This window comes from Notechis scutatus, chromosome 6, assembly GCF_049901735.1.
Source record: "Notechis scutatus isolate UNSWTSFEM ecotype Mainland chromosome 6, rNotScu1.2, whole genome shotgun sequence".
Lineage (NCBI taxonomy): Eukaryota > Metazoa > Chordata > Lepidosauria > Squamata > Elapidae > Notechis > Notechis scutatus.
In genome coordinates, this window is record NC_142014.1 from 66,364,194 (window position 1) to 66,377,289 (window position 13,096).

A 13,096-nucleotide genomic window follows, 5' to 3' on the forward strand; every position below is an offset into this window, starting at 1 on the left:
AAATTGACCTGGAAAACCAAGGCATATACGAAGTCCCCTGTGCATCATGCCCGGCCACATACATTGGACAGACCAATAGAAGAATAAGTACCCGCCTGGATGAACACAAAAATGCAGTCAAAAAGCTGGAACACGCTTCCTCACTAGTCCAACACATGGAAGCCACAGGTCATAGCATCAACTTCAATGGCACCAAAACCCTAGCCACTATAGAAAACCCCAGCCACAGAATCATCAGAGAAGCCATAGAGATTGAAAAAAGACCAGAAAGCATGAATAGAAGAGATGATTCCACCAGACTGTCAATCATTTGGAAGCCTGCACTCACAAACAAAAAAATCTCCACACCACAAGCCAGGCAAACACCTGGACACAAACAGATCCCCCCTGATACCTCCAGCTCAAACACACCCCAACCAGGCACCCAGATGAAACCTAGCTTCCTAACTAATGATAGCCGTCCATTTACCCGGAGCCAAGCTGCACTAAAGGCCTCCAATAAAGTAACACAATGTTGCCAGCCAATCAAGATACAAAAAGAGCCAAAAAAAAAACCAGACAGAAGATATTAGAAACACCAATCAAGCAGAACACAGCAAACTCCAAGACCAATAAACACAGACCAAGACTCCCAACCAATCAGGATGAAGAAAAAACCATTCCGGCACAGCAATAGGCTGCCCCAAATTTAAATCTGAAACCACTGTAAAAGTCTGACTCACAGATGAACACTATACAGAAGCCTGATGATGGTAGATGACAGTATAGAAATGTTAGTTTTATGGACAAACAAATAGCACAAATAGAAATAAATATTTTCTAGAATATGTAAATTTAACTAAGTCTTGGAATTATTAAACTAAACAACATTTCACCCTTATTATCTAGAAGAGTGTTACTGAAGTCATAAGTTTATCGTATAGAAAATAAGGGTTATAATCTTTTCTCTATAGCAATGGACCTAAATGCTATAGCACAGGGGTGTCAAACTCAAAACTCAGGGGCCGGCCCGCGGGGTGATTAAATCCAACCAGCGATGCCAGTCTTGAAACAGCAAAGGACCTGCCCACAGTGCCTCTACCAGCAAAAACAGAGCTCGGTGAGGTGCATGTGCCCCCCACTCCATTTTCATTGGCAGAGGACTATCAAAACAAACTAAAAACAAAACAAAAGGAGAAAAGTTTTCCCTTTTGAATTTGAACATGCAAGAAGGGACAAGAAAGGGAAAGAGAAAAGACAACGAAAAAGAGGGAAAGATGGGAAGAGAATCAAGGAAGGAAAAATAAGGAAAGAGGGGAAGGAAGAAGAAGAAAGAATGAAGAGGGAAGGAAAAAGAAGAAATGGAAGGAAGGAATGAGATTATAATGAGAGTGAGGGAAGGTCTCAGGGAAGTCCTGCCTTAGCACTTGGCCACCACAGGTGCCCCCGATATGAGTCCCATGTCACACACACCATGGCCACACCACCTCCAGGACACTCCACATTATTCTCCCCCTCCCCCCCCCGACTCTGAGGTCAAACACAACCCTGATGCGGCCCTCAATGAAATCGAGTTTGACACCCATGCTATAGCATCTGAAGAAGAATTTGGGGGAAAAACACCAGGAACAATTAAAAGTACCGTATTTGCCGGGCGTATAAGACGACCCGGCGTATAAGACGACCCCCACCACCACCGGAACGCCCTCCAGAAATCCCGGGGCTGCAGCGGCAGGGCAGAGTGCCAGGGGCCGTGGGAAGAGCAGGAAGGCTGCAGCCTCGGGCGGAGCGAGGCGAGCGGGATGAAGCGGAAGTGACGCAGGGGATCCAGGAAGCCAGAGGCGCCTTCGCTAAGCGCCCAACAAGCATCCGAAAGCCGGCAGTGGATATACCGGCGTATAAGGCGACCCCCCACTTGGAGGCATGTTTTTCGGGCAAAAAGTCGTCTTATACGCCGGCAAATATGGTATTAGATGAGGACTGTTTGGCAGTATTTTTCATGTTAAATTGATGTAGTTGAATTTAATATTATAGGCCAGGGGTCTCCAACCTTGGCAACTTTAAGCAAAGCTGGCTGGGGAATTCTGGGAGTTGAAGTCCTCCAGGCTTAAAGTTGCCAAGGTTGGAGACCCCTGTTATAGGCTAAAAGAATTAGTGGTATCAGTTCTCAATACATTGTATTTTATGGATAAATACAGCTATATGTATAAATAAAATTTAAACATAAATATCTAAGAATTCATATATTTTTCTTACATATTTCTTAAGCATATGTAACTTTTGTGACAGTGCAAAAGCACAGAATTAATGAAGTCTAGGATTTTATATAATTGATATGTATCTAAAAAAAATTAAACCTAGATTTATAGAAAGGATCAAATTAATTAGTTACAAATGAAGGATCTGAACTTTTGATATTTGGATTGAGTAAATCTTTTAGGCTACTTTATTCTTACTCATGAACTAAAACAATCTAGATCAGTGTTTTTGAAATCAGTGTTTTTCAAACTTGGCAACCTGGCTGGGGAATTCTGGGAGTTGAAGTCCACACATCTTAAGTTTGCCAAGTTTGAAAAATACTAGACCTATGCATGTTTAGAGGCTTTACTTATCATAATGTCCTATTTTTCAACAAGGCATCTCCTGTGTTTATATTACTCATACACTTTTTAAAGGACAACAAGAAAATCACAAAGCCAAGTTGAACAGTTGATGAAACAAATGCAGTACCGTTTAAAGTAATCTGTTTCTATTTTTTTCTACTATTGAAGTTACGTAGAATACATAATACAGTATTTTATTTGCATGTCCTCTTTTAACTTGGAGCCAAGTTGAAAGTGTGATTGCAGTTAACTGATCTTTAAAAAGTGTATGGATGACACACATCTAACTAGAATGGCAGAAAATGGCAATAAAGTTGCTGTATGTGCTAATAAAATCACTTTTGAGTGGGAACTGCAAGTAACTCTAACAGAATCTAACTCTAACAGAATCTAAGTGTGATTCTGAGATTATATTGGATGTGTATGTTTGTGGAGAGGGAAGACAGAGGAGGGAGATATTAAATCTGATTTTAATTTGATTTTTTGCATACTTATACATCTTATACATGATCTAATGTGATCTTTGGTTAGTTGAATGAATATTTGCTAACATGAATGCCAGTAACTATCTTATGAATGAAAATGAAGGGAATATATTTCATAAACTGACTTCTTAAAAATATCTATGGAATAATTAGATTCAGCAAAATATGTCATTGTATGGTTTTAAAATCTAATATGGCTAATTAAAGAAAGTACCTTTACTATCTGCAAGTTAACTTTGCAATTAGATTGTGTTAATATTGAATAAACAGAACAAGAGCAGTAGTAGGCTACGTTTTTATTTTTTTAAAATAATGCATTTAAAAGCTGTATTTATTAGGGCATATTATAGACTCAAAAGGAAGAAATTAAATATACAATCCTCCCAGACTTTGTTGCTAATAATAGGAGTTTGTGTTTTACAAGGAGCATTGAGAAAATGAACTGCCTTGCATGTTATTGCCCTGGGGTTGGAGGGAAGCAAGGTCAACTTTGTTTTCCATTGGGATCATGGGTTCTTTTTAAAATTCCTTTAATGGTTTATAACAGCCCGCATCTAGTTCAAACCAGCACCAAAATAACCTAGCAAAATAGTAACATAGACTTGTAAAAGCACTTTGTTTGTGCAGCTTGACTCAGGAATTCATAGACTGACATAGTTAATGATAAAGTCTAAAAGAAGATTAAAGTAATTCTCAATAAAATTCATTTCAGACTCTGCATTTGAGTCCCTTGTTTTGAAGAAATCCTGAATACTATGGCAACTGTTACAGGTAGTCCTCAATGTACAACAGTTCCTTTACTGAACTGTTCAAAGTTACAACAATACTGAAAAAAGTGACTTATGACCATTTTTTATCACACATTTTGCATCCATGTGATCAAAATGTGGAAGCTTGGCAATTGGTTCATATTTATGACAGTTGCAGCGTCCTGGGGTCATGTGAACATTTCCATCCTTCTGACAAGCAAAGTCAATGGGGAAGCCAGATTCACTTTACAACTGTGTTACTAACTTGACAACTGCAGTGATTTGTTTAACAACTGCAGCTAGAAGAATCGTAAAATGGAGCAAAACTCACTTAACAAATGTCTCACTTAACAACATAAATTTTGGGCTCAATTGTGATTGTAAGTCGAGGACTACCTGTATAACTTTCCTGATGTTTACACAGATGTTTACACAGATAGGGACACTACATATACATTTTATACAGACAGTTGTGTATTATACCATTGGTGAACTGCAGCTGGTGTATATATAATATTATATGTAATGTTGTTATGTATGTAATTATGTATATATAATGTTGTCATGGATATTATTTAGATATACTAGCAAACAGTTCTTTAAAGTAAATATGTTCTTCATCTCAGATTCTGTGAACAAGACATCTTACAAAATAATAGATGGATTCTAAATTAATCATCCAGTAACATTAAGTGGTAGCAGAGTAGTAAACTACAGAAGTCATCACAAAACGTAATAAAATTAGTCTAAATAACAATTTTACATTATGGAAAAGCAGCAGCAACACATTTCCTATGCCTTCTTTAAAAAATTATAATAATTTGCATGTATTTCACTTTTCTATTGGTCAGTTTTTTAATAAAACAGGTTCTTTTGACTGTTATAACTGAATGTAGATGTTACAAAAATATATATATGAAACGCCCCATCTCCATTAATCAGAACAAAATGTTGCTTTTTCTGTGGCTATCTTCATCCGAACTTTACTCAGAGCAGGCTGATGACAGACTAGTGTGGAGTTCTTTGCCCAAAATGATTTAGTTCAAAGTGCTGTTAGATACAACTACTCTGTCAAGTTGTAAGAGCACTAGGGCGATTTCAGTTGTATTCTCTGAAAGTTAATTAATGTGACAATTATAGAGTCAAACACAACAGTAACCATAGCAATACTTTGTTACAATTATTAATTTCTATTCTGTTCTAGGATGGAATAAAATGTATTGTCAAATCTTGCAAAGATTGCAATAGGAACTAAATAGAGTAGGAATTCTGTGACCTGATTTCCCCCCCTTGTTACTAACTTGCAAAACAACTGATAAGTAATCTTTCAAGAAATAAAGATATTTCATTTTCTCTTCTGTTTTCTTTATATTTCTGCAGTGATATTACAGTTTATTGAATAGCACTGGTTCAAATTTCTTACCATTTTGTAAAAAGTTACAGGAAAGCAAATGGGAGGAGCTGTAAACAGATTTACATATTGCATGACATTGCTGATGTGTTCTCTGTCTTGAGGTTCCTAGGCTGGGGAAAGCAGTGTTCTCAACAGAGCTCTGACTTCTACAGACTGCACAGGATGAAGGAAAGGAAAGTTGTAAATGAAGAAGATATGTTTCCTTTAAAGTTTGATGCCTGCTTTCCTTCTGCTGTGCATTAAGCGTAGCGTTTAACAGTCTTTTCCAATTAGAACAGTTTTTGCACAAATTTTGTATAATAGTATTTCCTGATGGATTTTTCAAAGCGAGATATTTGTCCGGTGTTTCTCATCATAAATTCACACTGTTTCTGTTGTTCCCACAAGGAGTGTGTTAAAGAGGTAAGAATTTCACAGATATGTATTTAAATCAGGCTCTACTTAAACAATTATCAGATTAATAATGACAATGCTTACTTTAAAGATTTACTGTTTGTATATCGATAGGAATGTTCTTATGTAGGCAGATTGATTTCATAAAGATGTTAAGACTTGTGTTTTGTGAAGATATGTTATATTACGTTCGTGTCGGAGTGTAATAGAAGGTCTTTAATGTTTGAAGCTACAAGAATATACAACTACTAACTTCTGTACTTTTCTAGCTGTTTGATCTAACTGGATTGTTCAGAATATTGGTTCATCTACACCAAAGATTGTTAGCCTAGGAATAAAGTTAAGTTGCAATTTGTGTAGATTCTATGGGTTCTAGGACAACTTCTCATATATCATGTGAGGCAAGTATAGTTAGATTCTAACTATAACTGTGTCCAATAGAAGGATTCATCTTGTGTAAAAAAGAAGATCAGAATACCTGCTAATGCCCGTGTTAAATACATAGAAGATATTTTATTATAGAATGAATGTTCCGCTTGGTTGATCTGATGGGAGCTCATTTTGATTGCAGATAAAACAATTTATTTGTCAGTTTACAATACACAGTTATGAAAAAAAGATTTGGATGTAGTGCAAAGAATTACATCTACCATAACATATCCAATAGGGAAGAACTGAACAAATGCAGTAGAAGTTCAGTCTGGGAGATTATCATGTGAGAGAAAATGTCATATAAAATTATAGTTCTTAGATTTTTAATTTCATATCTATATCTATAGATTGACAGACATAGATATTAAAAACTGGTTTGTATTGGAATTCCTTTGTCTTGTTCCAAGAATACTGATTGTAGGGGATTTTTTAAAAAGCAGGGTTCTTATAGATGTGGATTTGTAAAGTGTTGTGTGTGGAGGGGACATGATGGTAGTGCCTCAGTGCAAGCCTGCACACTTGCACACATGTTTTCATGAAATACTACACATTTCCTTATTATGTTAAACCTGAAAAGGTGGACTGGTGTATTTCTGTATTGCCTATTTGAAAGAGTGGTACACTTATCTCATCTATTTCATCCTACATCTGTGTATGTTAATCCTTGAATCGTCCTAACAATATAAACAAATCATTGATTTATATCAACTGAATCTAGATAAATAAGTGAAGGAATTGGTGGAATATGAGTTAAGTAAAATTCACAAAGTTATCTAATAAGACTCGGAAGTTGGTGCTTGTTTGAATAAAATGAGTAGTTTGGAGGACTATGGGGAAGATGGTTGAATGAAGATTAGATGGTAATTTGTGGTTTACAATTCAGTCAGATCTGACATTCATGACACAATGAATTTCACCAGGACTGTCTATCAATATTGGCTTCTTGAGTTCTAGTAAGACAAGCTCATGCTTATGCCATTAATAATTGTGCTTAGCCACCTTACTTCCTCTTGTGGGGTTGTTGTTGTTGTTGTTTTTGATTGCCCTCAATTTTTCTAAACAAGGAAATCTTCTGTAGTGACTCTTTGCATGGCATATACAAAATATATAAAACTTAACTTCATTATTTATTTATCCAGTGAGCACAATATTTCAGTGTCTAGTAGTTACTTAATCTGGTATTAGATTATAACTTGTAATACAAGTTATTCTTGAACAATATTAACTTAATTTTCAGAAAATTATCTGAACTTTGCTGTACAACCTTGTTTATATACTAATCATTTTTTAACTTGAAATACTCAAAATATTCTTTTGTGTTGCTGGGGAATCTTTGAATTGTGGATATAAAATTTTCATATTCTATATACGTATGTGGTTTTGAATATTAGAGCTGGGGCTACATCTTTCAATTGGGTCTGTGTTTTCCACCTGTTAGAAACTTTTTAATAGATGACTAAACATGGAAAAATGTAAAAATAAAAAAAACATGTTAGAAAAGAAATTTTCCATTCACTGACAGGATGAAAGAATGGTTCTTATATGATGGCACATGTTATGTGTGTAGGGGCACTTTTTGAGAGCATGTAGAAATGACCATATTATTTTAGTAATATAGTATGTAGATTCAATTAATCAAAACTCGTTTACTAAATGTTGAATTGGGGAACAGCTTTAATTTTAATTACATTTACACATTTAATTCAAGAAATGTTCTATTAGTATCCATGTTCTATAATGAATAAAATATATGGTTCCAAGATAATAATGCCAATGGCATTTACTCTTTAATGAAACTAATGCTTTAGGTTCAATTTGAAAGTGATTTTTTGGAATGTTTGGGAATGTAATGTGTTAGTAGCCTGCATTGCACTAAATAAACTACCTCCATATCCAGGAGTGTGCAGCTGTGGTGACAGCCTCATGATCCTGGAAAGTGACATGGTTGTTTTAATGACCCAGATGTCTGCCATGCTTGCATTCTGGATGTTCTAAAGTACTTCTTCTGAATGGAATCTGCATCATGATGGGGCTAGCCTCCTAATGAAGGATAGGATGATGATGATGATTGAAATGTCCTGTTCTTTGCTCTGGAAGCTCAGTTGAGAGTTCAACTGAGGCTTGAGCCTGGCAATTGTCTGCCTGGCCTCCTGGCCTCTCTTAGCTTGTGGGCCACATAAAAACAGCAGTGGCCTGGTATTTATTGTCTGACCAATAAAAACAAGAAACTTTCAGAGGCAAAAAAAAAAAAAGTTCATTCAAAGATAGTTAGGGACATAAACAGGCAGGGGGATCAGGGATTCAGAGAGAGAGAGAGAGAGAGAGAGAGAGAGAGAGAGAGAGAGAGAGAGAGAGAGAGGGAGGGGAGGTGGGGGAAGGGAGGGAGAGAGAGAAAGAAAGAGAGAAAGAAAACTAATGTATGATTATAACTGTCTTTGTCTGGTCTGTCTTCTTTGTTTTAGGGAGTCAAGCCAGCTAGCTTTGATAAAGTGGCTATTCCTGAAGTGAAGGAAATAATTGAGGGATGCATTCGTCAAAATAAAGATGAAAGGTAAATGTTTTTCTACTTGGATTGAGCAGTAGAAATGGGCTGTGTTGACAGTTTTGATTGAAAATCTTTCAGGTAATCTGTAATGCATCACTACTGTAGTACAAATGTTGGCAAATTCGTTCAGTAAAGGGCGAAATCCCACCTCTCTGTGTCTGCAGGCTTAGTGCACCTGCCATTGGAATGGCACCAGGCTGCAAGCAAGGAATCTTCTGAGAGGTGCCCACCCACTATGCCCTGGGATTCAGCCCTGGAAACCCAGCTAAAACTCTGGCCTGGCAATCTCTATCTGCCCACCTATTCTTTCTTAGTTCACAGGCAGTAGGCTATATTTGTCCATGGGTCCTAGTTTATTCACTGCTTCTTTAGTGTATAATCTATGAATGTGCACTGATTTTGCAAGCACACATTAACATTTCTTTCAGTCAAGGTCAAATTACACCTATAGTCTTTTTTCAAGTTGCACTAATTACTTTCTTTATAGAAAAGGCATACATTTTCCATTTGTCCTCTCCTGTTTAAAGAATGGGTGAAGCATTAAAATGTATTGACAGTATTTCATTTAATAATGAAGTAAAGATCTCTTGCCTCATCCATTGGCTGTAATATTGTATCATAATGATGTTTCCTTCAGATGTTTAAAAAAATGTTTCCTTTCTTTGGAGGACAAAGTGGCATGAATGCATTATGTCTTTGCATAAGAATTAAGGCTTTATTTGGGAAGAAAATATGTTTGGTTCAAATGGTAAAGTTTGAATAATCTTTGCATTTAGTTGCATTGCTTGTATACCCCTAAATCTCCATCTCACTCATGGATCCCCTAAATTGTAACTTGTTCTCTTCTTTCTATAATTATCAGATATGCTATCAAGGACCTTCTGAATCATGCATTCTTCCAGGAAGAAACTGGTGTGCGTGTAGAATTAGCAGAAGAAGATGATGGAGAGAAAATTGCTATTAAGCTCTGGTTACGAATTGAAGACATTAAAAAGCTAAAAGGAAAATACAAGGATAATGAAGCAATAGAATTTTCTTTTGACTTGGAAAGAGATGTTCCAGAGGATGTAGCACAAGAAATGGTGAGCAATAAAGGGATTGGGTATTTGTCTCTAAATATAGATTTTTGTGTTTTGGATACAGTTTGGTCCATTTGTATTTTGATAACTGTACAAAACTCAATACTTTAAAAGGAAGTGATACAGAAAGCTGTAATTCATGAGTAAATCATGTGCACAAATTCTTAAGTAAACTCATAAGTTTCTCCATTTAATACAAGAATATTTTAAATAGGGAAATAACAATACAATTCAGCAAAACTTTGAAGTAAATACTAACAACTTACATTAGCCAAGACCAGCCACATTTTAAAAAGTGATTTTTTCCATTTTGTACATTGCCTAGTTCTGGGGTATATTTCATGCTTCAGATATGGTTGACATGTATTCAGGTATAATATTATGATATTTTACTTGATTAAAAGCAATCAAATCACTTGAACACTTGATTTTTTTAAATGCAGTTTAGAATGTTTCTTGTCATGTTCCAGCAGAACTTTAAGCAAAATATTTTTATTTTTTTCTCCAGTGGATAAGATTCATTAGCAAACTTTTCTGCCATCAATCTGAGACAGATGTTTCTAGATGTAATTTCTAAAATTTACCTACATAAAATATTTGACATTTTAAAAAAAAATTCCAAAGCAAATCCATCTCAAAATGGTTTACAGAACAGGAGGTATTTTTTTTTTGGGTAAAAGTTTTATTGATTTTAACGACAAGAACAGGAGGTATTAAACAACAGAAATTTACATATATATAAAAGCAAAATACTCATGCATCATCATCACAAAATCTCCAGAGCTGTAAAGCCTACAAACTTGAAATTTGGCACATATGTTCCTCTTGGCTTCTAGGTGCTCACCAAGGAAGAATTTTTCGAAATGACCATCAGAGCAGTGGTATTTCGTATATTATTATCAACAAAATAAATAAATGAATAAACAAACAAACATGCTCTGATACAAAGGAGTTCTATTCCCCCTCCCCACCTGAAAAGAAATCTTTTTCAAATGCAAAACATAAGCAGAGGAGAGGAGTTTCAGTTTTAATTTCATAGCAGCAACCAGCTTTAGTACAGAATAGTTGAGCTAAGCCTCACCCAGGCTCTTTGCTGTCTCCTTGCTCACATAGCAAATATTCTTTCAGTTTCCAAACAGCCCTCAACTCTCTCACACATTGACAGGATGCTAGCCAGATGAATACCGATGGATGCTGATAGGCAGAGGCAGATTTTCCCCCCTTATTTTCTTCCCCCAAAACTAAGCCTGACCGCATAGTTTCATAGCGAAGCACAGGTATCAAGCTAGTATAAATATAAATATAAATGACATAATAAACCTTTCATTTCAAGTCTATGGAGATTATCAATCTTCCAGGTCAAGGGTCTTCAAACTTGGCAACTTTAAGACTTGTGGACTTCAATTCCCAGAATTCCTGAGTTAACATGACTGGAGGAGGAATTCTGGGAGTTGGAAGTCCACAAGTCTTAAAGTTGTCAAGTTTGAAGACCCCTAATCCAGGTCATGATTGTCCCAAAGGTGCTTTTTCCAAAAAGCAACTGGATTGTTTTTGTTTTTTTCTTTGTAAATGTTTCCCCTTCTCATCCAGTAACTTCTCCAGTTGTAACGAACTGACTCAGTAACAATCGACCCTCAGAAAGTCTAATGACTGGATGGATGTCTGCAAAGAATATAAACCTTTCCATATCTCGCCAGTCAGTTAAAACCGAACAAGTTTCTTGGATGAGTTTTGCCTTTTGGGAAAAGCACATTTTGGACTTTCATTTCAAAATTACAAATAGAAATTAGTCCTTGAAACAATAGCTGATCGAATACATATCACACCAACATTTAATTAAAAGTGAATTGAAACATTCAAGTCTTAAAAGCATCCTGGTTTGAGTTCACCTTATGACTTCAGTGTAGGTTATATGTTAATAAACAGAGGACATTGCATCTAGATTTTCCTTCCATTCCAGGAAGCTGTGGATCAGTTGTCCTATGAGGGTGAATAATACTGGCTACTATTATAGTTGCACAAGTGGTTTATTTCCTTGATAAGATCTCAATATTTTGGGAGAATACTATGATGAGTAATTTTTGAGCCAAATATTTGGGAGAATACCATGATGGATAATTTTTAAGCCAAATATTTTCTTCTAATATTTTTGTAATAGTTAATGTTACTTTAAAACTGACAAACCGATTGTTTCATTTTTGTTGTGTCATGCAATGGGTGGAAAGGAGAGAAGCAACTTAGAACTAAGGAGAAATTTCCTGACAGTTAGAACAATTAATCAGTGGAACAACTTGCCTCCAGAAGTTGTAAATGCTCCAATACTGGAAGCAGGGAGTTGGATCTCCAAGGTCCCTTCCCACTCTGTTATTCTAATTCTAATTCTAGAAATGGCTGTCTTAGTGTAGTTAATATCATGCGTTTCTGTTCTGTGTGCCTTTTTGTAGTTTTTTTTTTTCATTATGAATGTTTTTATACATTATTTTTTTAATTGATTGCTATATGCTTCCCAGAGTCACTTTCATGTGAGATGGACGACTATGTACATGTGATAAATGAAATAAATATATTTATTGTAATACACCATTGTCTAATAGTATGAACTGTTTTTCTTTCAGGTTGAATCTGGATATGTCTGCGAAGGAGATCACAAAACAATGGCTAAAGCTATAAAGGATAGGGTATCTTTGATTAAGCGAAAGAGAGAGCAGCGTCAGTTGGTAAGGGAAGAACAGGAGAAAAGAAAGCAAGAAGAAGTCAATCAGAAACAGCAGACAGAACAGAAAACACAAGCAGGGGCTGCCCAGCAAGGAACAAAACAGGCTGTGCCTACTACAAGTGTCACTGCCATTCCCACCACTTCAACTTCTGTTTCTACCCAAGTAGAACCCGAGGAGCCCGAGGCAGATCAGCATCAACAGGTTCAGTTCCAGCAACCCAATGTTTCTGTATTATGTAAGTACTTTCTGTACGCATCACCCAACTTCCATTTTTTCCCCACTCTTGGATAGAGGAGGCTAAGTTGTCATTAGAGATTAATGGTAATTTTTTGTAACTATGGATGCAGTTTCTGCCTTGCTATTATGTTCAGGAATAGACACTGGGTCCTACAGGGACAAAATGGTTGCAACCAAATCCAAATCACCATTGCTGGTTTCATATCTATCGGAGAGGACCGTACATTGGCAGAATCAGTTGCTGCCATTGTCATCAAATCACAGTGGGGAGGCCACTCTTTTTCTTCATCTCACATCCTCCTTACTATCACCAACATTATTATTAAACTCCAATAGTCACACAAATTGTGGTGATGTCATCTGGATGGGATCAAATTTCCTCTATTTAGAAGAGAGCTTTAAAAAAAACACAAAAAAGTTCAAAAGGCACTTTTTCCCCCTTTGGGGAAAACAATCACTCTAC

General features: G+C 36.2%; 1 protein-coding gene across 1 annotated transcript in view; it reads left to right on the top strand.

Annotated features, from left to right (window-relative positions):
* Window positions 1–13,096, top strand: part of WNK1 (WNK lysine deficient protein kinase 1) — a 119,953-nt gene that overhangs the window by 55,324 nt on the left and 51,533 nt on the right. The window contains 3 exon segments of the mRNA XM_087968580.1: window positions 8,518–8,606; window positions 9,463–9,682; window positions 12,295–12,631. Of these exon segments, the coding sequence (XP_087824706.1) occupies window positions 8,518–8,606; window positions 9,463–9,682; window positions 12,295–12,631 (646 nt within the window).